The sequence below is a fragment of the Stigmatopora argus genome, chromosome 11, assembly GCF_051989625.1.
Source record: "Stigmatopora argus isolate UIUO_Sarg chromosome 11, RoL_Sarg_1.0, whole genome shotgun sequence".
NCBI classification, from domain to species: domain Eukaryota; kingdom Metazoa; phylum Chordata; class Actinopteri; order Syngnathiformes; family Syngnathidae; genus Stigmatopora; species Stigmatopora argus.
Genome location: NC_135397.1, coordinates 12,769,308 through 12,796,236, shown reverse-complemented (window position 1 = coordinate 12,796,236; position 26,929 = coordinate 12,769,308). Strand labels below are relative to the sequence as shown.

At 38.2% G+C, this 26,929-nt stretch overlaps 1 protein-coding gene across 1 annotated transcript; it reads left to right on the top strand.

The window, feature by feature from the left end:
* The first annotated feature begins 894 nt into the window (after positions 1-894).
* On the top strand, positions 895-9,630 carry cxcl12a (chemokine (C-X-C motif) ligand 12a (stromal cell-derived factor 1)). Its single transcript, XM_077613185.1, has 4 exons — positions 895-1,036; positions 4,356-4,473; positions 5,952-6,035; positions 8,518-9,630. The coding sequence occupies exons 1-4, from the start codon at positions 970-972 to the stop codon at positions 8,543-8,545; spliced, it is 297 nt and encodes a 98-aa protein (XP_077469311.1). The 5' UTR covers positions 895-969; the 3' UTR covers positions 8,546-9,630.
* Positions 9,631-26,929: the final 17,299 nt, after the last annotated feature.

Genomic DNA, 26,929 nt, shown 5'->3' with positions numbered 1-26,929 from the left:
GACGATATGAGTTCAGCAGACAAACTCGTATCCAATTTCCTCCCAAAATAGTATTTGGAAGCAGAGCAATACTATTTTGATGTTCTATCTAGTCCAAATGATAAATAGTGATGAATTAAAGTCACAGTATCTTAATTTTGAAAGCCTAATTAAATGATATGCAGTATCTTATCAAAGATTATTCAAAAAGAAATTAGCAAGACTCGTACAGAGTCATAACGATTGAAATTGTACAATAAAATTAATTTTTCTAACAGTTTGCCTCTGCATAGTTGTAACTGATGGTTGAAGGATTCCGGCAAAGAGCGCATGGCTAGTCCAGATTCATTGTCGATATAGTGTGGTTAGTTGGATCATGAAATTGAAAGTAGGTCCCAGGAGGAAGTATGTCCCAAAGAACATTAAGAATGATTAAATTAATGGAAATATAACATATTTCAGGCACTTGCTTGTGTGATGAATGTAGGAACCATATTGCAATTTTTGGGGATAAGGCTGACCAAGGCAATTGTTCTTCAAAATTAAAGAGATTTTTTGATTATTTGTTGCCATTGACATTGAACACCCAGTCAAAATGGATTGGACGTCCTATGGCAGACAAATATGACCACTCAAAGCCAACAATCACAGTCGGAACAGATTTGATGTCTATCACTGCCAATCGTAGTTAATCAATTAAAATTGTAAATATTTATCATGTGTGGGACATAAACCTGTTTAAGAATGTACTTTTTCCTTGGAAATATATTAGTGACATTTCACTATTAATGGCTTTGATTTGTAAGGAACGCCTTTCGTCGATGACGTTATTTTATTTTGAAATTTCTAGCGGAAACTAAAAATTCTCTCTAACTTTGTAGGTGCGAAACTGATGCGCAATTTAAAAAGGATGCAGCAGCAACTCCGTCCTGCACAACTCGTCTGGATTTATTTTAAACGGGGACTTCGGACCAAGTACTTCAAGTTACGATGGACGTGAAGTTACTTGCAGTCGCAACTGCGCTCATTCTTTTGACATATGCGCCCCCATTGCAAGGTATGGAGACGCAATTTGGCACTTTTTTATGGTTGATGCATTGTTCACGTATGTGTGTTGATGGATAGGTGTTTGCTATAAAGTTATTTTTCGTAACATGGCACTACAAAGTGTAACGATAAAGTGCAAAGTAAAATTAACAAACGTGTCATTTCTGTGAAATCGCTTCTTGTGTATGTAAAAGGAGTAGATTTCGTGGGAATTTGGGAAAGAACAAATGGGAAATAATAAAAATAATAATGATGATAATAAAAAGAAGAACAACAAAAAGCTGTGATTTTACACAGCTTCGCATTCCTCACTTTTATTTGATTTTAAACACTTTTGACATGAACCTTTTCAGTGGTCACTAACTTGGGCGTTTTTTTAAATTCATTATAATAATTATTTGATATTTAGAAAATGTAACCCCTCAGTGCAAGTGGCTATTTTTTGAGTCATTAAGATATCAGGAATTATGATTATTAGGTAATTATTAATTTTGTTATTAACAGTAATTGTACTTTTGGATACTATTTTTACAGCGTTGATGTAAAATGAACATTAATCAAGTGTTAATTATGGAATAAATATGGAATCGGATTTAATAAACAGAAATACACACTTTTGAGCGTTTACAATATAAAATGAGTTTAGTATTTAATTTATAGCATACGATTGACAGCGAATGAATCTTCACAAACGAATTGGAGTGGACGTTTTGCAGCTTATGAGTTAAATGTAAGGTTGAAAAACAAATAATCTGCACATAAAAGGGTTAAGTTAAAACAAACCAAAAAAGAGCGCTTATTTTGGAATTGTGCGTAAATCACCAGGAGGTGACGCACTTATGCGTGTGGTTGGTTCTTTGCTGTGGAAAGATCACTGGCGCTTTGCAGTTCAACGTGTTTATTTGTTTTTCCACCTCGTTTGCGCCTTAATTAGTGCCAAATGAGCCCGTATTATAACAAAAAAAACTGCCGAAGCTAGTCTGCATGGCGACATCAGAAAATTGCGTTCTTTCTCATGCAAATCTGGTATCAGGTGTAAAAAATAATTAGCATTGGGCTTAATCTATACCCACACGTTGCATCCCTCTCAACATCTGTTCTTTTTTTTCGCCTTGTGATGTAGCACGTTAGTGACAGAAGTTCCCTAAATTCGAGTTCGTTTGGTTTTTCTTTAAAAAAAATCCCGTTTGTTTATCATCATGAATCAACCGTGACCACAGTTTGCACAAGAGGTTTGAACAGTAGAAGCGTCCATCATAGGAAAACCACAAAGTTTGTCTTTTGGTTCTTTTAGGCAAGCTTTTACGTGTGCCTCAATTTGAACACCCCTCAAAAAAATAAAATCTATATTACTGGCATTTTTGCTCTTTGTGAGATTTTGTGTGATGCACAAAGGAAAGTTTGTGATCATGTTGCATGATTTGTGTTTTTATTTCATATTTAAAAAAGTTCTTGCCATGTCAGCGGATATAATAATCATAATCCATCTATCAATTCTCTCATCATAATCTTTAATAATCCGTTGTACGTTTGCTATATTTGTAAGTGCAATCTCTACACACAATCTGTAATTATCTAATAAAAAAGTATCATCTCATTTTCTGAACCGCTTTATCCTCATTAGGATCATGGGGGGTGCTGGAGCCAATTCCAGCTCTCTCCGGGCCAGAGGCGGGGGACACCTAGAATCGGTGGCCAGCCGATCGCAGGGCACAAGGAGATGGTGAACCATGCACACTTACACCCATACCTAGGGGCAATTTTAAGTGTCCAATCAGCCTACCATGCATGTTTTTGGAATGTGGGAGGAAACTGGAGTACCCGGAGGAAACCCACGCAGGTGCAGGGAGAACATGCAAACTCCACACAGATCGACGTGACCTGGATTTGAACACAGCGCCCCAGAGCTGTGAGGCCGACGCACTAACCACTCATTCCAGTGGGCTGCCCTAAAAAAAAAGTAGTTATATAGTTATCTATCTATCTATCTATATATATATATATATATATATATATATATATATATATATATATATATATATATATATATATATATATATATATATATATATATATATATATATATATATATTGATCCTCGGTGGCTCCTCAACCTGTGGAGTTTGCATGTTCTTCCCGGGCTTGCATAGTTTTTTTTCGGGGTACTCCGGTTTCCTCCAACATCTCAAAAACATGCAGTGTAGACTGGATGAATTCTTTCAATTGCCCCTAGGTATGAGTGTGAGCGTGAATGGTTGTCTGTCTCCTTGCGCCCTGCGATTGGCTGTCCATCGATTCAGGGTGTCCCTGCCTCTGGCCCAATGTCAGCTGGGATAGGCCCCATCACTCCCCGCGACCGTAGTGAGGATAAGCGTTTCGTAAAATGAAATATTTATATTAATGTTAACTCATTGGATAGTCTTTTCACTTCCCATCACCATTATTCTAGTTAGTCCCCTTACTGTCTTTTTCCTACACATCTAGTCCACAGGCTAAGTACTCGTTCCTTGGCTGCAAGCAGAGCAAAGAAAATATGCCGGTCGGGCTCCAAAGTCTTGTGAATGACTGACATCTAAATGCTCACAGGGCCCAAGAGCTAATGATTTTAAATGAAAGCGTAACTACATTTCAAATAAGAGCGAGTGCATGGATCATTTGAAGTAGACACTGTTTTGAGTACATTACCAGCTGCCATTGATGCAGCAATTGTTCAAACATAGCTTTGTTTTGACTGTTTCTTACATGAAATTAAGATATATAGGATTTTTTTGGTAACCCACTAGATACATATGCATATTCAGTAATCTTAGGCTAATATGTGATGGTTAATGATATCTCCAATGCAATTAGACATAATGAAGGAGTCTTTGTGTGGCTTGTTATTCTTCCGAAGCCGCTCTCTGGAGTCTGTTTTTACACGTGTGTGTAGTGAGGTTTATCCTACACAACACGTCACACTTTAATAAAAAAAAAATCTGCACTCTCCTTAATATATAAAACGATTACTATCCAACTTGAACAATAGACTACAGTATTTCTATGGATAATTTATTGGTCCACTGGGACATTGACATTATTTATCTTTAACTGTAATTGAATTATAAGTTGGAATGCTTGAGAATATCCAGAAGATGTCCGGTGGGATACATTGTGGTTACCTACATCCAACCAGTTGAAGTTAAACTTGTATTTTTAGTGTCATTGTATGGATTTCATGGGAAAGTCATGTGGTCACAGGGTGGTCCACTATTTTAATACATTGATGTCAGATCCTCTCTGTTGGAATATTGAAGCAGATTTTCATCTTTGCTCCTGTCTTTAACCCACAGCCAAACCCATCAGTTTGGTGGAGAGATGCTACTGTCGCTCAACAGTCAACAGCCTCCCTCGGGGATACATTCGAGAGCTCCGCTTCATCCACACGCCAAACTGCCCCTTCCAAGTCATGTGAGTGTTGTGTCAACGTTTAATAGGGTTTCTCCTTGTCGCGTATTTCTCACCATCAATCTCCAAGAGGTGACAGACCCGAGAAAAGAGTTGGGCACACATGTATGCGCACACGCCCCTCTGTCACTCCACCGCTCACATGGGCAGATTGAGCCCAGCGAAGCATGCGGATGGAAGCGCCAGTCAGCTGGAAACGTGGTCACGCTACTTTCTTTTCCTCAATGTGTCCCTTATCGATTTGGAGATGTATATATACTTGATGCTTATAATAGGCTGTTGTTATAATGTGTTTTTATAAAGTCCTCGTTGGTCATGAGATTAACGGTTCGTAACCGAGAGGAGGAACAAGTCAAGAAGAAAGATATATCTCATGGAAACAAAAGATTATTTCATTAATTGACATTTCTAAAGCGGGGTGAGGTTGTGTATGAGGTCAGTGAACTGAACCATAACAGGAGATGAATGTGTTAAAGTAGAAAAATAAGGTCTGATTCGACATTATGCATGCAAAGAATGATGAACAGAAATGAAAAGTTAACAAAATGCAAATGACTTAAAAATCAACAGTATCCCAAACTACCCAGCATTAGCCACCATACAAATAACACACGTCGTACACTACAACATATTTCCACCGACAATTGTCATTCTGGAGTACCTGATGGTGTAGTGGTTCAGTTTTCTGACTTTCCCCCCAAGTCAGGGGTGGCGAAAAAGTTAGACATTAAGAGCCAACGTTTTAAACTGTGAGAGTCAAAGAGCCAAACCTTATGTCAGAAGCAGCATAAAAAAAATCAAATCTGCCAATTTCTTTTTTAAAATATAAATTATTATTTGTTTTAAATGATGAATTGGACTGTGTTTTAAGAGAGAATAAAAATCAGAGAAACATGAAAAAAGGCAAAGAGCCACAGTATATAAAAAATATGATAAGCAAAGAGCCGGATTCATTTTAGCCGGGAGCCGCATGTGGCTCGAGAGCCACTTGTTTGCCACCACTGCCTCAAGTCATCTTGGATGAATAAATTGTGATTCTCAAAATAGGACACAATAGTATTACTTTTCGCAGACTTGTTAAATACATTGCAGTTGGTCATTTCCCTAGTAGTCAAAAACCCTGAGACACATTAAACCAACCAGCAATTCAACCAGGTTGGTTTCTAATTTCTCATTATTTTATTTCACATCTGAGGAATAAACATTTCGACCATACTTGGACATTGACCACTTACAAAAAGACTTCTCCGTTTCAGGGAATAATCAAAGTGTGACGGGGATTTTACAATACTACTCATGTTGTTCCGCATTTTGATAATGAGTGAAATATTTACTATGACATGTCATTGTCAAAGTATAGTGCTTGAAGAAGACCACCGCGCTAAACTAACACAGCAGCGCTAACTCCTTTTGGGACGATATCAATGTGTCACTCTTTCATCTCACACTGACGGAGGTCTGTATTTTTTTCTCCAAAACAGCGCCAAATTGAAGACCAATAAGGAGGTGTGTGTGAACCCCGAAATCCGATGGCTGCAGCAGTACCTGAAAAATGCCATCAACAAGTAAGTTTGCAACATGTGCTGTCAGTTCATGTCGAACACGTTCGTCTGGCTCTTCCTGCCAATTCGCTTCCTATCATTGTCGACATTCAAAGGAAGCTGAATTGGGATGTAAACGAGAAATGCACATGCAAATTTGCTGAATGGTCTCTGGTGGGAGTGACACCTCTTAATGGTCCTACTTAGAGATGAAGTCAAAACATTCTAACAAGGGGATTGTGTTATGACAGACTGAAACCCCATCATTTCATTTCTCTGATGTTGCTCATGTAATGTAAATCTGCATTTTAAGAAAACCATTAAAAATTAGTTAGCATGTCAGTAATGGGCCTGGCGGATGAGTGGTTAGCGTGTCAGCCTCACAGCTCTGGGGTTCTGGGTTCAAATCCAGGTCGGTTGACCTGTGTGGAGTTTGCATATTTTCCCCGGGTATGCCAGGGTTTTCTCCGGGTACTCCGGTTTCCTCCCACATTCCAAAAACATGCATGGTAGGTTGATTGGACACTAAATTGTCCCTAGGAATAGGTGTGTGTGCATTGGCTGGCCACCAATACAGGGTGTCCTCCGCCTCGTGCCCGAAGTCAGCTGGGATAGGCTCCAGCACCCCCCGCGACCCTAGTGAGGATAAAGCGGTTCAGAAAATGAATGAATGAATGAAGCGGAAGTTGTTTGGTTTCATGAGCTTCAACTTTTGTCGACCTTGAGTCTGTATAAGCAAAAAATTGCGCTTTGCGTAATGTTTGGAGATTGAAGTAATATTCAGAGTAAAAAAAATGTAATGTTACGAGATTGAAGATGTTTTCTTGTTTTTAATGTTAGTTAAACCGGAAATTGTGGTTTTCAATGGTATCAATGATTGGCGACGTAAAGTCTTTGTGAGCACAACTTTACTTTTCGTGTAATATTCAAAGATTTAAGAAATATTGGGAGGCAAAAGTCATAAAACTATGAAATTGAAAACGTTACATGACTTATTTTTACATCACTCGAACCGGAAGTTGTCCAGGGTCTTTTGGTGACATTTGGTGGGTGTGAAAAATTCGTTTTTGGAATGATTTGGGGAGATTATTTGATTCCTGTTGTTTTTTTTTTTCAGTACAAAAGTGTGCCTCCGCTCAAAAAAGGTTGGAAAACACTGATGTACATTCATTAAGATTTTATGTTTACAATTTGCATCAGAGTGCCCTCACCATTGATAAATAGCAATGTGAAGTTGTTCCAGCCTTTCAAGATTTTAAAAAGTAATTCTGATGAAAACGGAGCAACGAAGAGAGACATGTTGCCCTTTTGTCAAGGCTACTAGGACATGATTGAAAAAAAATCCTGACCGCCATTCATCCATGTAAAGATACGATGCCACTCACTTAGTGAGACTGAAAGGTGTTGACAGTAGTTGACTTTGGGATCCTCACACACAACCTGAGCTCCCACTGACAGATGGACAAGACAGGCGCAGTCAGACTGTCTGTCTCAAAAACTGCTTGAGTCACTCAGATTTGTGTGTTTGTCTTCGATGAGGTGTGACCACATGTCCGCATGACAACGCAGATCACTCAGAGAGACGATGGTTGTTTGCAATGGTGCTGTTTCCAGTGACAGCCCTGGGTGGTGTTGGGGTGGGGTGGCGGCGTTGAAAAATTGCTTACTGTGGTAAATTGTAAAGCTGCCCTTAAATAAGACAATGCATCGCCTAAAATTAATATTTTAAAGGGTACGTATATCATCATTAAGCTTGTTTATGTATGTGGTTCATTCATTTGTCGAAATTAAGTAGTAGTATGAACACAGGGAATTAGCCAATGGCAGGCCCACAACGTGGGAGATAGCCGTTAGGAAAGCAACTCTATAACATCAATTTCAAAATAAAATACAGCATTGTATGCATATATTGAACATTTAGGGGAGGTTTGAATTAATGAGACTTTGCGTTTTTAAACCTGAATTTCTTTCTTTTCCAGAGGCAAATTATTGTAACATGAATAGTTTGGATGAAGTTAAGCTCGGAAGTAGTTGTGTTTGTATATGTAAAGTGTACTGATAAGTATGAGTTTATCTATGATTTGTCGGCAACCAGTTTGAGTATACCCCGCCTACCCGTTGCTAACTGGGTTAGGATTCAGCACCCCTTCACCTCTTGTGAGGATAAGATGTTCAGAAAATGAATGAATGTATGAGTTGGGAAAAATTACATCAATCTCAGTCTTAGTTCAATACACAAGTATATAAAAAATTCACACTCCTGATTTGACTTTACGCTTATCCTCAAAACGATCGCGGGGGGTACTGGAGCCTCTCCTAGCCGACGACAGGCACCAGTTGGCCAGCCAATCACAGGGTACGAGGAGACGGACAACTATTCACGGTCACACTCATACCTAGGGGCAATTTAGAGCGTTCAACCAGGCTAGCATGCAATGTTTTTGGAATGTGAGAGGAAAGCAGAGTTGCTTCATGACAATGATTTTTAATCTGTTTTGTCTTTCAGGATGAAAAAATCCAAACGGCATAGCTAAAGTGTCCATTGGGATCCTTCTGAGCCATCACTGAGGATATGGACCATCATCACATACATATACTGTGTATAGAAATACACTAGATACTGTATATGTTGTGTAGTCATCAAAATGCTATTTTATAAAGCACTTATCGTGGCTGCTCTGCGGTCTCTTGCATGGAATCACTGCATCGTCATCATCACCACTAATGTTGTCTCTAGATCATTCTTAGATATGTTATTTGTGCAAAGTGCAATTATATCTGTGTTTGTTCTCTTAACTATAATGTTTCTACTTCTTTTGTTAACTGACTTTATCAGTAAGGGGCTGTTGAGCTCCAGAAATAGAACCATAGGCGGTTCGCAAAAATGTACCCCATATTTCAAATTAATTGTGGCCCAGGAATCTCTATTGGTACCCCACAGACTGAGTATTACATAGAAGATTCTAGTAAAAATCCCAATTATGATGTTTTTGTAATAAAATTAATGACTTGAGTATTTCCTGAGCAACACTGTGCTTTGCGATAATGTGACTTCCAACATGTCCATTTTAGTTTTTTCACTCATGTTGTTTTATGCATATTGTAAGTTTAAGTCCACCACAATTAAAACTAAAATGGAGACTCATTTCATATCATTTCTCAACCAAAAATGATCAACATGATTCGGTTGGATTGTATCATGGTGGAATCTCATTATTTACACCATTTATTTGCATCAGAAAGTCAGTTAATAATCATTTGAGAATAAAATCGTACATTCATGCAGATACGAATGCACTTTATATCTGAGTTACTCTTTTTTTTAACACACAAATCTCTCAAGTCTTTTTTTCCAGTTTCTGTTACTTTTCTTCATTTTATACAATGAATGTCCCATTCACATGTAACCGTTTTAAATCTGAGAGATGCCAGCTAGTCTGTCATAAAACCACATCTATATGTAATATTAATGGCATATAAATGTTTTATTTTTGTACTCTTTAATGCATTTCAAGAAAAGAACTGTACTTTCACAACTGAGCCGTCTGGACATTTTATTTTGAAAACAATATGCAGTTATTCACTATTACCAGAAGTAATAAACGAAAAATCAACACATCTTGATTGGTCTATTTTTCTTTGGGGGGTGGGTGCAAACTTCAAATATAACACATCACTGCACAGGACTCTGTGGTCAATCATGGAGTTAAACTTGACAGCTGGTAATGCAGTGCAAGAGTGTCCCATTCAAAAAGATCATCGGGGGCAACATAAAGCCTTTCATGTAAAAGGTGTTTGGCTTGAAGTAACGGAACAAGAAGCATTCTTGTCCACAGATAATTAACTGAACAAGCAGCCATTAGGAACACATTAGAGCTAAAAAGAATGAACTTTTAACTTCCCTTTGGTGGCTTTATATGAGGTACAACGCCGCGGTTTACATAAGTGGTGTGAGTGGTCAATTGAGTGAAAGATCGGGGGATAAAAGACTCACAAGAAAGCTGTCCCCAGGCCCTTTTGCTAGTTAACTGATGAACTTTAAAAGCATGAGAGATATAAAAAATATAATGATTCGGCTTGATACGCTATTTACATTAGCGACAAGGTTTTTGTTATCAAAATAAGAGAAAAGCAAATATATTAAAGTAAATATACTGCTGTACATTAAACGTGGGTGGCCTGGCAGAAGAGTGGTTAGCGCGTTGGCCTGACAGTGGGGGACCTGGGTTCAAATCCGGGTCGGTCCACATGTGTGGAGTTTGCATGTTCTCTCCGGGCTTACGTGGGTTTTCTCCGGGTACTCCGGTTTCTTCCCACATTTCAAAGACATGCATGGTAGGCTGATTGGACAATGTAAACTGCCCATAGGTACGAGTGTGAGCGTGGATGGTTGTTTGTCTCTTTGTGCCCCCTGCGATTTGCTGGCCACCAATTCAGGCTATCCCCCGCCTCTGGCCCGAAGTCAGCTGGGATAGGCTCCAGCAACCCCCGTGACCCTAGTGAGGATTAAGCGGTTCAGAAAATGAGATGGGATGAGATGAGACATTAAAACATGGCTCTTTTCTCCAAAAATCTATGTTCAGTGTTGAGAAATTGTATTCTAAATTATGAAATAGTGACAATCTGGTCAGAAATTATTGCTTTGTTGTTTATTGAGCCATGATATTGACTAACTGTGAAGTAGATTTTTCAATGTACCATTCTGTTGAAAAGATTCAGCTCACTTAGAGGCTAATTTTTAAGACATCACCAAGTTCCTTTGGCAATGAATTTCAAACTATTGCCGGTAAAGTATTTTTTTTTGCCCAAAAACCTTCTAAATTCAACAAACTGGGTCAACTTTTAAACTTTACTGGAAGATTCATCTGAAATAAAATTGCTAAATATGCATTTTTTCCATTACAATTGTATGTCCCTCAATGTTTTTTTAATTTTTTTATATTTTTGCACCAAAAACATGCCTCAGCTTATCGTTCTTGCCCCAGACAGACAAACAAAAGCCTACCAATGCAAAACAGTTTTAAGAGATCTTAACTCACTGTTCTTGGAATCACTGCCAACACCCACAGGTTAGCTATGGAGGTGGTGCTAGAGTGAAAGTGAGGTTAAACACTCCAAATAGTCTTTCTCAAATGACTTTCTATTGCATATAAACGAGCTTATTGACATCTTGACTGAAATAAACCAGCGCTATTCAGATATTCTCTATATTTTCAAGGGTGCTTCAACGTGTAAGAAATGTGCAGCTATTGATACCCACGTTTAAAAAATGTCCAGATATCAACTTGCGGAATAGTCCTTGGACTTTTTAAGGAATTCTCCGCAGGGCCAATTGAAAAATCGCCTTCACTTCACCAAAAACAAAGATTGACCTAAACCACCTACCCCCGGACCCTTTACGCCAATTAGTTTAAAGAACAAGGTCAGCTACTGCAGGGCAGATGCTGTGCTGCCATGTGGGATTGATAGAGGACTTTTCCGGGTGATGCCACTTCCCAAATTCTTTGGCACCCCCAAAAATGTCAAGCTTTTTGGGGAAAAAAAGACAATACATGTAAAAATACCACGTAACATAGAATACACTCAATTTAAAAGCACTGTAGAAAATTGACTTGCTTATCACTTTATTTATTTATTATATATAATATAAGTATTTGTGCGGGTTGTCCGCCTTCTTGTGCCCTGCGATTGGCTGTCCACAGATTCAGTGTCCACTCCCTGGTGCCCATAGTTGGCTGGGGTAGGCTCCAGCACCCCCCGTGATCCTTGTGAGGATAGAGAGTTCGGAAAATGAATGAATGAAAAGTATTTGTGCGTAATTTCAAATGTGTCTGTTCTGTCTCAACCAGAATGGCCCTCCCCCTAATTCTCCTCTCCTACAACTGTGGTTATTTACCCCCATTCCCCACCCTGACTCCCCTCACCTAAAACCATGCCGCAGCCTTGGGCCATGCTGTGTACGAACACAACCTCCCCAAGGGAAACATTAGTCAAGACCTCGCTATTCTCATATCATATGACCCGCGGCGCTTTTTTACCCGGTTCTGCGCACTCTCTCCTTAAAAAAGAAAAAAACAAACTCATCCAATGTAATGACTTTTAAATGATCTGCTGATTGCGGGGGGCAACATTGAGGACGTGCCTGCTTTTTTAATTACTTTAACACTGACCGTGACCCGCAGACTCATTAATCACAATTATGACAATATTAGTCAGCCAAATGTGTTTGTTGCCGCGACGGACGTTGAAAGTGACCAACACGTGGTGAGTAAAAACAGCAGCATGTGTGTGTCTGTTTAGAAACGAATGGGAGGCTAATAGAGGGGCCCATATGAGTGTCTGAAATGGCCCTCCTGCCGTCTCACAACCTTTCATGTGTTAATATTGTCAAGGTTATGAGTCCCAACATCATCCGTCTTCATATAGAATTGAATGGCGAGGGAAAAAAACACCCGCAGCATGGATACGAGCTCAATACCGCCATATGATTGGATTTAAAATCTGAGAAGAACCACCAAACTATACATGTTTGCTACGGATGACACACAAAGGAGTCAGACACCCTAACAGCAGCAGGGAGCCTCCATCTGCGGGGCCCGAAGGAGCTCTAATATCGGCAACCCAAAAGCACACACTGCGCTCCCCTCGGTCGCCATTCCTTCCCGGATTATCACCCACCTCCTAATTGGCTGATGTAACTAGGGTGTCTCCGTCAATTGTGAACCAAATGCCTTGTCAAATGTTGTGGAGAGTGCCATGTGACACCCATGACCAATGTGTCTGGGCTCAAGTGGGATGAAACAGCCAGGCCATTATGTACAGATGGCATAGATAGACTGTACTGGCTTCATCTTCAAGGGACGCGCATAAAAGGGACCCCTCTGTTTGACCGTGGTGTGACTCAGTGACTGACCATGTTGATAAAGCGTTTCTAGAATTACGTCATCTACGTCCTACTAATCCATTTTACAAAAAGCATACAGAAGCAAGTCTCAGTTTGATCCCTTGTAGCACGCTCTTTTTATTCACTCGCTGCCATTGAGGGGACTAGACTGCGAATCTATTTTGACAGGGGGGGTCTTGTAGTGATGGCGACGAATGCCGAATGTTCGTTTGTCCCAAGTTAAAATGGATTGGATGTCTGGCGCCACAAATGGCACAGAAACATGAACATTCACAGCCAGTCTATCCAAATTAATTGAGTTGGACGTCTGTTGCCATCAGTGGCATATAATGAGTTAAATACTATGGGAAAGAGAAAAAAAAAACTTTAGGGAGTTACTTGGGGCTGTAGCCAGTGTGTATTTATGTTTTTATTAATTTTAGTCTAGAACTTTTGAATAGCTTTCAACTGAAGTGACATCTCTACCTTAAAGTGTAATCTTAGCTATATTTGTACCCAAAATGAATTACACAGAAAACAATGTTAGTATGTGGGAAAGTCAAGAGAACGCATAGATTGGACCAGTTACAATTCTCTGACAGACTGATGGATTCTTCTAGTGGGGGAGTAAAGAATGGTATGTTTCATACCATTCAGAAATGATACATTATAAAAGCTATTTCTGGTTGTTAAGTGATATACTAGGAGCCAAATACATCGCATCACAGCAATTCAGTGTCAGCTTTATGGCCTGAGTAAATGGCTGTAAAAACAGACAAGTCACGTTTACTTGCTGTGCTTTTATCAGTAACACTTGTCAAAGTGAACTCTTTTTTTGGTTTTGTTTTGTCTTGAGATTAGAATGACTTCTCTGACCTTCAATATTCTCTAATGTGTTCACTGAATGTTGCTGTAAACTAAGAATAACGTTTTGTTGGAACACAACTTTGACACAAAACACTACAGTCTTAACGCACATAAGAATTGGAGTTTAATAGAGTAAAAACACTCTAAATTGCCCCTATGTGTGCATGGTTGTCCGTCTCCTTGTGCCCAGCGATCGGCGAAATGCGTCTAATTTTACTTCTATTAAACACATTTTATTACTATTAAACCACTAGTTATGTGTTACTTTGTTAATAGATGGCGAATTAGAAGAAATAAAACATTTTTTTCCAATCCAATATCCTGTTTTTGGTGTTTTTTCAGAGGGTTGGAACAAATTAATTTGTTTTTAGTTAATTTCAATGGGAAACGTCCGCTCGAGTTACGAAAAGCTCGACATACGATCTCAGTCCCGGAACGGATTAAGATCGTATGTCGAGGTACCACTGTACTACAATTGGATGTAAAATTACGGCAGCAAACTATTGTCCCGTGGGTCACACTTTGCCTCTGTGCTGCAAGTTTAGACGCCTGCACGACAAAAACATCATAATTTGTGCATAAAAGGGTTACGTTAGAATTTTATTGTATAAAGTGTGAAATGTACCCATTCATTTTCTAAGTCTTCTCCTGTTTCGGGTCACAGTTAAGGTGAAGCCATTCCCTAGGGACTTTTGGGAGAGAGGCAGAGTACACGCCTGGCTGGATGCCATTGAATCACAAAAATAAACATTGACAATCATGCATATCTGTGCGATTGTGAGGCTTCTTTACAGCTAATGTGGATGTTTTTGCAATGTAGATTGGGTTGAGGTGAGGAAATGAATGAAGAAACGTTTACAGTGATGTTTTCATTTTCATTTTTTATTTTTTTGCAAAAACAAAAAAAATCATTTAACAAATCAATGGAGTTGTTGTTTATGCCTTAGCTAGTTGGAGTATTTAGGTCTTGCAATCAAAGTGTGGTAGAATTTCTTTGTACCTTTTTGATTTCCATTAGAAAATGTTCAGTTTAGTCCAGTAAAGATTTGTTACCATATTGCTCAAGTCATAACTCACGCCTTCTCAGGAGAAAAGGAAAACACTGATTCTCCAGAAATGAAACAAATCAGAGTCCAAAAATCATTTTGGAAGAATGAAGCCTTGAAAAAAGTTGCACAACCAACCCCCAAAGGATGGTACGCTTTTTTCCAAAGTCTGGGAAAATTACTTTTGTTTCTGAAGAAGGACCATGTTTTATGTGAATCTATTAAAATGTCTGATATTACACTTGAGTGTGATTTGACAAAATTTCCTCACCTCTGTTGCAAAATTGTAAGGATGCCTTGTGCTTATTCCCAATGGAGCCATGGCTCATTATGTGTTTAAACAGGTTTTAACTTTGTTGTTTTATCCCCGGTGAGGGTGGGAGGCTGTGTTTTAAAATGTGACCACAGGCATAGTGGGCAAAAATGTTTATTTGTCTTTCTTATTACCAGAAACTTTCATCAGCCAAATAAAACTGAAGCTCACGTTCACCTTTGCATAGATCCATGAGTTGTTACCAACAATAAACTTTATTCATTATATAAATTAGAACCCTTTCATGCACAAATTATGATTTCTGAACGTTGCCATTGATGGCAGGCAGTAAATGTCCAATCCAATTTGACTGGGAATGAACAAAGGTTTTTTTTAAGTACTGTGTAAAATAGGGGTGGCTAAGTCAGTTACTAAAGAGCCCCTATCCAGTCTGTTTTCCATATCTCCCTCCTCTACCACACCTGAAACAAACTCAACTCATCAGCAAGATGTGCAGAAGGTTCATACTGATCGAATTTATTTGATTCAGGTGTGTTGGTGGAGGGACACATGGAAAACAGACCGGACACAGGCTCTCGAGGGAGGGACTTGGCCACCCCTGTGCCTAACCCTAACTCTAAGGCTAACACTAACCCTAAACCTAACCCTAAACCCCAACTCTAACCCTACTATGTACAAAACGAGCCTTATAGTAGGTCCCCTCTAAATAATTATTAGATAAAGGAGAAACAATACCTCCCAATGAAATGGAAAAAGAAACATCAAAACATATATTATGACTTGTTACCCGTGCGTTGAATGTTTTTTTAAACATTCACTTTTCTCAATACCTAACACTAACCCTAATTCTAACCCTAAACCTAACCCTAACTCTAACCCTGCCCTGTACCAAACAAGCCTTATAACTAAGTCCCCTACAACATAATTATTAGATAAAGGAGAAACAATACCTACCAATGAGAATATGGAAAAATAAACATTAAAACATATATCATGACTTGTTGCCCATGCATTGAATGTTTTTTAAACATTCACTTTTCTCAATACTTAACACTAACCCTAAATCTAATCCTAACGCTAACCCTGACACTAACCCTAAACCTAACTTTAAACCTAACCCTAAACAAAACCCTAAACCTAACCCTAACTCTAACCCTGCCACGTACATAGTACATCTGGCCTGTTTTCCATATCTCCCTCCACTAAGGCACCTGAATCAAATAATCGGGATCTGTATCAAGTTTCTGGACAGCTTGCTGATGAGTTGATCATTCTATTCAGGTGTGGTAGACGAGGGAGATATGGAAAATAGACTGGATAGGGGCTCTCAAGGACCGGACTTGGCCACCCCTGGTCTAAAGTGACAACTTTTGAATAGCCATCCACTGTATGTAGTGACCACTATCCCTGAATGGGTTAAAGTTTACAGAAACCCTATTTTTACTCAATGTCTGCATGGGAACAGCCTTAAGTACAATGGAAGATGTGCCATGCTTCATGTAAACGGGAAAATCCCTCAATATTTATGCCTTGTGCTGTCCTCTGAGAGTCATCTCAAGGTCCATTGCCCAAGCTCCTACAGATGTAATTTTGATTTAAATTTTGTTGTTATAGTACTCTGTTCCTTCCATAATTTTACATACCACTGCAGTAGGCATCTGTTTTCAGACCAAAAATATAAAATAAATCTGAAAGCTTAATACATAGTTTACCTTGAGTTAAGTCAACCTTCATTTAATGGGTTGCGCATTGACAAACTGGCAATCTCATGAAAACAAAGAAAATGTTGAGGGTCATTCTGATTAATGTTAAAATTTGTCTTAAAATTAAAAATCAACACAATGTGGCAAACAATCCCAATTGAACGACTCACTGATTTGGAATGGCCTATTTGTGTAGTAACAATAACAAATTTGACATTAAACATGAAATGAGCACAATAACGAATTGCTGAGGCTTGAATTTACTTAATTTAATTATTGAAATGATATCGTCACGTGCAATTGTACAACCGGTCAACTGCCAAGAGTAGACAGAAGACATTATCAAGCACCTGTTAAGATTGTACTTTCATACTGATAGATGAGGTCATCAAATGGCACCTCTACATTTTCTAGTGCACCATGAGGTCTCAAGTGTGATCTTTTAAGCAGTTTCTCGTCATTGCAGTTACACGAGACACATTTAACGTCAGTGCTTTTATTCAGCAATTTAGAAATGCACTTAAGATTTCATTCTGAAGACTAAACACCCAAATAATGGAATGTTGTCATGCCCTCAATCACACAAGACAAACACTCTCTCAGACCTGGAGGCAGACACAAGCTGCTTGCATTAGTGGAGGATGTTTAGAACTTGTCCTTGGAAACCCTTGAGGGAGATCTACCCAGTCAGGACCTCGACGACCTCTGACCTCACAGAGGGTCTATGAAAACACGGATGCCGGTGCACTGGAACCAAAATGATAGCGTTAGTATTTCTCAAAGAGAGAATGCGCTGAAGGCAGGCACGGGAGGGAAATAAGACAGGAAGGCCGAGTGTGGTCTTCAGTAAGTGTTAAGGATAATATGGAGGGGCTTAAGAGAGTTTAGGTGGTGTTGGCAGATAACAGCAGGACCAATGAAGACCTCTCTTAACGGCAGCAATAGACTGATCCCAGCTGAGTCAACATTATCTCCGCGGGAATTCGGAATACCTGCAGGAAGAAGAACACGAGGGAGGTTGTTACTCCTGATGAGTGTGAACATTTTTTTTTCATCACAGACAACATACACAGTCTTTCTTTGCATAAAAAATGCTAGCTCCTCTTAGGTGTCCCCTATTGTCCTTTTCCTGTTTGTCCTTGGTGACCGCTTGGTTTGTATAGAAATCCGTACATGAAATGAATAAATAAATCTTCAGTCAACATTTTTTTTTTGGGAGCGGATGTCAACTCATTCGCAAAAACAAAGTGTTTCCATTCATTAAAGTGAGCCATTCCACTAAATTCCACAAAGATTTCTTGTTCTTGTTTTTTCTTCCTTATCCATAAGCCACTAAGTATATCACTTAGTCACTGCTACATCACATTTTCTAATGCATCATCATCTCTTGGGATAGAAATCTAAGACGAAACTAGATTAATGGCTTTAATACAAAAACTTTGTTTAAATGACTGTACGTTTGTGAGCCATTATGCATGGTAGCTATTTTTGAGAGAGCTCAACACATGGCCCACTAAGCAAACCTATTATTGGTTGACAGCCATATGATGCAAAGAAAACTATGCCTGCAGTCTTTTCGCCATTCTGATTAAACTTGACATCATATCCGTTACGCATTAGTTCAAAAGTATTCGGCTCTATTTCTCACCTCCTGTTGGCCCCTACAAGTGCACTTTCGCTTAACCGTAGGCTATGATTCATGACGGAAACCAGCATTGTGGGTGGCTGAAGCAGGATTCAAGGTCCAATGAGTGTCAAAAGCATCGTTATACTGTGCGGAGACCTTTGCATTGGCAGTCTTCATTTCTAAAACTATTTACGCCCCCTCTGTGTGCTCAACAAAAGAGAGGCAGATGAAGCCAGTGGAGTTTGACTTAACACAAAAGAATGGAGTGAGTATCGTGGCGAAGAGAACATCTGACTCCCGGTGGAAAAGTTCTTAGTTCAAATCTCTGGCTAATTTTGAGTCCTGGGCAGACAACCCCCTTACCACCAAAACCCCCTACCAAACACACGTGCACACACGCACACACTACCCGACACACTAACCACTCACCCCCCGGGTCACCAGTATAGATTAAAATAATAAAATATTTAAATAAATAACATATCTATATTGAGTGCTTAGACTGTAACAGATGTTTTTGTTTAGTTTTTGCACTTTTTACACTTGAGATTAAATTGTGTTACGGATGATTGAATTGAGTTTAAATCTAGACTTTTCTGGCCTTTTGTGATGCATAATCACTTACTAATCATCATAAGAAATGTGTTACGAAAAAAAATGTATTACCCCATTTTAGACTGGAGTACACTGTACTAAGTAAGGGGTAAGGGAGGAGAGGCTTTCCCCCTCTACAAAGTACGCCATGGAGCAGACGGTCTACGCTTGAAGTGGAAACGAGGGGTAATAGTCAAGACAATTGGTAATATAATGAGAAAAAAATATTGAGGGCTATTGTGCGCCCCCAAATAGATTGCACCCTTGGCGATCGCCATTATTTCCTATAGCAAAGACTGGCTATGCGTTAGATTAATTGAAGAAACAACTGAATTCAATCATGTTGTTGACGTCATATCATTGGCATTTCCTATAAAAAAAATCAGCTTTGTCTTGCATTAAAATTGGCCTCAAAAATGTCTCTTTCTTCACTGTGCTGTTGTCTTAGTTAAACAATGAAACGTACACAATAAACATCTTCCGCTTTTCTGCATCAACTCTATAAAAGTGGGTTGGAAACAAAAACATTACAAGGAATTTACACATCTGAATTTAATTTCTGCACACTAGTAATTTTTACATGAAGTCCAAATATTTGCCACCCAAACAAACTTTCACCTCCCGCTTCTATTCACATTTGTATGCAGTTCATTCTATAAAGAAGTGGAATGTTGGAAAAAAATTGTGAATTAGAATTAGAAGTTATTACTCGCAGGCACAGTATGGCAGTATAAAATATGTAATTTAATGTTTTCCTTGTGCTTTTGTGGGTTTACATTGCAAACACACGCATGTGGTTAAGATCAATCGGTGTGAATTTGAATCATTTGTCTTTAAATGTGTTTTGCGATTGATTGGCAACCAGTTCTCTCACACAAGCATTTACTTGCTTAACCAGCAAGACAATCGAAGCCTATTTTACATACCATTTAAACACTGCATTACGAGATAAGTAAATGGTATTCCTAGCAGTTCTGTCAATGGTAATGTGTTCTGAAGGGACAGGTTGGTGTGCCAAATGCCTGACAAGCATAATAAAATTAAGATAAAATAGAAATTATTTACCATTTATCCTCAGTCTCTATTATGGTTTCTGGAATTTAAGAAATGGGGTTTCTTTAGTTGTGTTTCTAGCGCGCGTCAACGTTTTTAAAATAAAGATGACAGGCAAGAAACTAAACACTGCCTTTTCTGCAGATCTGTGGAAGCCAACGCATGTTTTTTATTGTCTTCCATAGTGTCATGGGAGGATTTGTATGACGTTATAGGATTAATTTTTGATGAAATGTGCTGAGGTTGCAGAATGACATATCCGCTTCTCAATGTCATGCTCATTGTTCTAAAGCACCGCAGTGTCAATATTTATTGTCTGTGTAGTGGTTGGGGGTATTTAATTCATGTAAATAATCATTTTCTGGTACAAAATTCTTAAAACATTTTGTAGAAAGCCTAAATTTTCACATGAAACAAATTACAGTGTTACATTCTTTTAAAGTGATGTGATAAATAATGTAAAAAAACAATAACTCCTTTTGTGTGTCTTTTTGATGTTTTATTGTGATACATCAACTGTTTTCCTACGTTGATCCCAGTTTTCCTGTTTTTCAAGACACGGTGCATAAGTTCTCCATCCTTAATGTTGATTTCCCCCCCGGGTCACCAACATGAAGCTCGATAACAAGACCCCCATTAAACAGCATCATGACTCCCTTCGGAGGCAAAACTTATTCGGGACAATAAAAAATGATCGTGCACAGGAAACACAATAACTACTGAAATAAAGCGACAATGAAAGTGACATGACCTTAAGTGCAAGTAACTAAACATAGACCAGAGGCAAATGGCTCAGGGTCATTAGGTTGTGCTAGAGAAAGTTCAGCCTTTTCAAAACTAAGATGAAAGATCAACAGAGGACAAATGATAACCATTATTTCAGCTGAATATTCTGATAGCAATCAACAATAAAAGTGATTGCATCGGCACCTGGTTGCTATTTGTTAAGCAAAAGACACAAATTGTTTGATTAAAAGCCAGCGTGGGGGCCTTTCTCCTTCAGAGGCCAGTTAATATTTATAGTCTTCTGGGACCTTACTAAACCAGAGAAAATTATGAAAACAATTAAAACACATTGTTATAGTATATGACCATCATTTTTTAAAAGAATAGAAATCCTCTTAAACCATCTTGATGACATTTTTCTGGTGTTTTCATTTCATATTTGCTTTGTACAATTCAATAATAGTTTTTTTTCAGAGGATCATGAATACAGACAACAGTTATCTTTATATTGTTTGTCTACATGTGTGGCAACACCTTTTGTGTTCATGTATGTTTGGTCCCGAGCCTTAACAAAGCAACTTAAAATCTGTAATTCCCGTTGTTTTATGTTTAAATTTAAAGCAAACTTCAATTGTGAGTGGAAGTTAACATCTTGAATTGCTCAATGTCTTCTAAACTGCTGATTATAGTGACATGATTTGAGTTTGCTGCCATCATCTCGGGTTCTTATTTTTGGCACACAAGCCAAAACAAAAATGCTTGTATCCCAATTAACTCACCAGTCGGGTCACTGGTAAATCAAGGTACCACCAGCATTGAATATTTAGAGAATTTGGCTTTTCAACTATAATTCTTCAGAAGTTTATTTGTCTGCAAAATCCCACATCAAATGTATTTAGAGATTTCAGCAGGTTTTTCTGCAGTGATGTCAGAACTAGGCTTTTATTTTGTCCTCTGGAAAGCATTACATCCCAATGACCTTCTGGTTTAGACCAGCATACAAAACATAAAATGCTTCATATCAACCCATTCTACTCTTGGCAACGAGTCAAATCCATAAATTGATCCTTTTAACATTTGAACAATACAATTGATGTCATCCCGCCACACCTGACACACATCCAAATGTGGCTGGTCATATTTCATACATTTCTCCAGGCACTTCATGAAGTACACTAATGAGAGTTGCATAAAACGTTCTGCCGTTACAAAGTCACTTTTAGAAGGCAATCAGTAAACCCCTGTTGCATTTCAGGCTATGACGCTAAATGAAATAGTATGTTCTCTTGATTTGTCTCATCATTTATGACTTCACCAGTACATGGTTTAATGAAAGTAAGTTTTGTTACTGCATTATCCTACAAACAATCGAAATGTCTCGCTGTTGCGCTATAAATAATTGTGAGGAAAGTAAGGAGATTGAGGAAGGAAGCCCAGATTGAAGTGGAAATGGACTGTTCTCTGGTGTAATTGTAGTTACACAGATGGAGCTCTTATGTGTGTTGGTAGTGGCACAAAGGAAGAAGTGGTGGAAACACAACATAATTGAAGTTTTTATTTATTTATTTATTTTACCCTTTCAGGGACAGTGGTCACTCCAGATATTGAAAATGTATCATTGTCTTAACTCATTCACTGCCAACCCAAGTCACAGAATATGAGTTATCATAGTCAGTAAAAGAGGGAAATTATTGTTGAAAAGACCTATTGACACGCAATATATAATACCTAGAATTAATAGACATCCAATCATTTCATTTTGGAAGGGCTGGAAGTGATTGAATGATCTGATGAGTTAAAATATGTGAGGTCACAAGAGATAAATGTAAGAAAACAAACAAAAAATAATACTAAACAAACAACATTACCAGAGCAAATTATGGACATTGTTTTTTTCAAATTTAATACAATTTATTTTTATCTATGGCCATCAGGCAGGACACAAGGAGACAAATCAAACCCTTGACCCTAAAACTGTGAGGCTGATGTGCTAACCACTTGACCACCGTCAATTATTATTTATGTATGTGTAGTTGTTGCTCATTGCAAAACACCTGCTAAATTACTACAATTTGATGTCAAGCAGGGACCGCCAAATATTTTATATTTTTCTGCACGCCAAAATTGGAACCTCGGTCCTTCAACAAAAACATTATCATCATCAACATTCAACTTTTACTTTAAAGTCAGATCAAATTGTTCAGTGTTCTCTTAGTTTAGAAAAATATTTATTCAATCATTAATCTCAGAGCACCTCCTATTTCTCCAATGATTATAGTATAATTTATCGTCATGTGTCTGCAGTGCATAAAGACCTGGAGCTGAATTCTTAGCGATACAAGCACACTTTTGCCAAAGAGGGTCACTGCTTTTTATACTCATAAAGCACAAGTAACCAAAGCCTGATGTGTATCCATTGTGCCATTGAAAGTCTAGTAGGCGCAGAACAGAAAGCGAGCGCCAACATTCATTATAAAACTCAAGTACGTCATTGCAGAACAATGTCATTTATTCTCTCAATTTACTCGGTTTGTTTTGCAGGATTGTTGATTGTTCTCCACACCTGATATCTTATGTATGCCTGGAAAAGCTTCCAAGTCCGAAACGAAGAAAGATGGATAGCCACTGTTTATTTTGGTTCGGAAAATTCAGGCCTGGTTTCTCAAAAATTTCAACAGCACATTAGACGGGAAGTCACCTCCCTGTAGTTACTTCTCTAGATTAAAATCTCACACATATCTGGGATTAATTAAAAGAAACCATGAATAAATCACTCCATCTGCAGAACGTGGAAAAGGTTAAGTGTCACACACCATTTTAAGTACGGTAACCTCTAACTCGCTTTGGCCTTTAAATGGGTGGCTTCTAATCATATTGAGTAAAGGGCGGCAGAAGGCCCAAGCAGAAGGATTCACCATGAACAAAGCTTCATCCTAATTTATGACTTGGAGGGCAGAGAAGGGCGCAGTTGCACGTCTTTGACGATGAGAGGTCAACAGCCAGGGCCTAACACCTTCTGATCCTTTGCAAAAGTAAATCAGGTATGTAAACTTTCATCAGCCGAGAGCCCATTTGTTGAAGCCTCTGTCTTACATACACTAAAACAGGGGTGTCAAACTCGGGTTGGTTCGCGGGCCGCATTAACGTCAACTCAATTTCATGTGGGCCGGACAATTTTAGATCTAATATTTAGATTTTTTTTATAAATGGATTAAAAGAACTGGATCAAAAGCCCTAAATAGTCAGTTTTTATAGATCTAAAGCAATGTTTATTTGAGCTTTTTTTCTTAGTAATGGAAAATTTCTTTTAATCATGTTTTTCATTTCAAATGGAAACAAAATATATTTTTAATTATGTTCAATATTAAAGTGGAAAACGGAAAATATCTATACATTTGTTTTTATATCTTACAAAATGTGCTTTGAACTAAAAACACAAAAGAAATAAAATTGGACTGAAAATATTGCAATGATTGATTTTAAAAAGGGGAAAATCAGGAAATATAATATACATCTATAATCTTCATTTGAATTTGATCCTAAAACAGAAAGTCGGCACTCATGATTTAACTTTCTTGGGCCGCACAAAATGATGCGGTGGGCCAGATTTGGCCCCCGGGCCGGCACTTTGACACCTGTGCTCTAAAAGGACAATTGCACGGATACGATTTTAGCTCAAAACCTATTTGAGAATGTTTTTAAAATATTTTTGAAAGTGCCATAACATCCCCACGATAGTACCACGTTTTTCAAAAGGATGTTTTTAGATAAGACTTTATAAGTATTCTCTAGAAACAGGGGTGCTTAGAAATTGTAGGCAAGTACACATGAAATAATGAGCTCCAATAAACAAGACATGACTAACAAAGTATTAATGTCTTATTAATAACCATATGATAAAAGCTATGTGCACCCTGGTCAGCAACTTTTGGTGCGGCAACAAAAGTAGTTTTTGGATAAGAATTCACTAACCAAAGTCAGTTCTTTAAACCAACTGTGGCACGATAGACTATTTCTCACAAAGATTTCTATTTAATTCGCATAATGCAGACTTGGCAAGAAATTTGAATTGACTTCCTGTTCCCAGAACCTCTAGATCACTTCTCATTGCTCATAGTCACAAAGCAAGATGATGAGATCTGAACTCAAGACTTGACCCGAACTTCATCAACTAGTTGAGTGCACCTTTGCCACTTTGTCCCAGCACACTTGTGTTATTCAACTCCAAATCTTTTTATCCATCACATCCGTGCGTGATTAAGCTTAATATCTTTTTTATCTGCCTGTTCTGCTCAGTGTCCTTTGGTGAACCTTAATTGAGATGAGCAATTCAGCCATGCCTCCAATTCCTGTTGTTGTTCCCCATCACAATGGTTCGCTATTAGAACATGAAGACTCCCCAAACGATCTGCTAGTTCAGCATTTATTTCTAATGATGCTGCATATAAAACAATAGTAATGATCTAGGTGTTCCGTTTGTGGGTTCTTCCTTTTTTTTCATGTTTAAAACAAAGTCACCTCCATTAGCCTCAAAGGCACCTTGCTGTCTGTGTTGAAGCGAATGGAAAATCCCATCTAAGCAAAGTCAGCATAAAAGTAAACTATCCAATATTGCATTTTCTGGAAGTTTATTTATTTGTGTGCGTGTGTGTGTGTGTGTGTGTGTGTGTGTGTGTGTGTGTGTGTGTGTGTGTGTCTATTTACAAGTAGGAATTGTGATTACTGCCGCTGCAATGCTTAGCTGCTGTGTCTGAACTGAACAGCAAAGAAATTAGAATTTAGGACTAAAGCATATCATAAATAATCCACATACAATGCAAGGATAGCACCCAGAGCAGCATTTCTCAGACTTTCTACCCAAGGACTACCTACAAAAAATACTTATATTTCCAAGTACAGGAATACCTCACCACTAATTGCAGATTCACCACGTCACGGCTTGTATCCGCCATATAAATTTGAAAAGTTTATTCTGTAGGAACGATGGGGAAAAAGGGGGAAAGGCAGGACAAAATTGGAAAGTATTTCACTGCCACTAGTGGCAGTGTCTATCTTTGGGAATTAAATAATAGTACAGAAAGGGTATTTAAAATTCAAATAATATGAAAAAGACACCATAAAAACACAGTTATTCACTGATTGCTGCGGGTCTTGGAACCTATTAAACGTGATAAATGAGTTATTACTGTACTTCCAAATGGACAACATTAAAATACTGTAATACATTTGTCCAAAATGTTCATCAAAACTAAGATTGAGGTTTTATTCATTGATGTTCATTTTGTGAGATTAGAAACCTACTAGGACCTTTGAGAAAACAATATTATATTGTTGCTTTTCTGTTCAAATCGTGGTGTTAATCCTCTTCCTAGAAAAAAATGAATAGCTGGTATAGTCATAAAGCTCACCCGTACTGTCAAATTTCAATAACTTCAATTCACACTTTGTGTTCCAAATTATTGAAACGAATACTCAGTGAAAAAACATAATTTATTTTTCACTCTTGATGATTATGTTTGAAGAGTAAGTACACTGCAACATCGAACAGGAGATGCAATGGTGATCATATATCACTTCAAGTGCTCCAGTTTAAGATCACACAAGAGTGAATGTTTTGGATGTAAGACATTTTTAGCCACGTGGAAGTTTACATTAAACGTATTGATTGATTTTCTCTGCCCAGGGAAACTCCCTATTTCCTCTTGTCTATAAAACTTCAAAAGTGACTGTTGTTTGCACTGGAGGATGAAGAAGAGAGGATCTATCATCGGTTTGACACAAAGTGTGAACTAACACCAAACAATAAACACTAACTCTGTCAACACATGTAAGGAGTTGTCTGTCTGCTTTATTATATTTGTACCATCACAAAAAAAACTTTATCCTAATTCAGTAGCCATTTTGTGTCTGAACATAAAAAATTACCTAGTGGTGTCTTAATTAATATATGGGCAAAAACACTTACATTTGGATGGGCACTAAAATATATTCCATTAAAGATCAAAACTCACCTGTGGCTCATATTGTGAGTTTTTAATCAAGATTAATTATCTAAAACAGATTGAGTTTTTTTTCCTATTGGATTTCATGAGAATAAACATTTCAGAAAAGTGGAAGTGATCCAACCCCCCATGAGACTTAATTC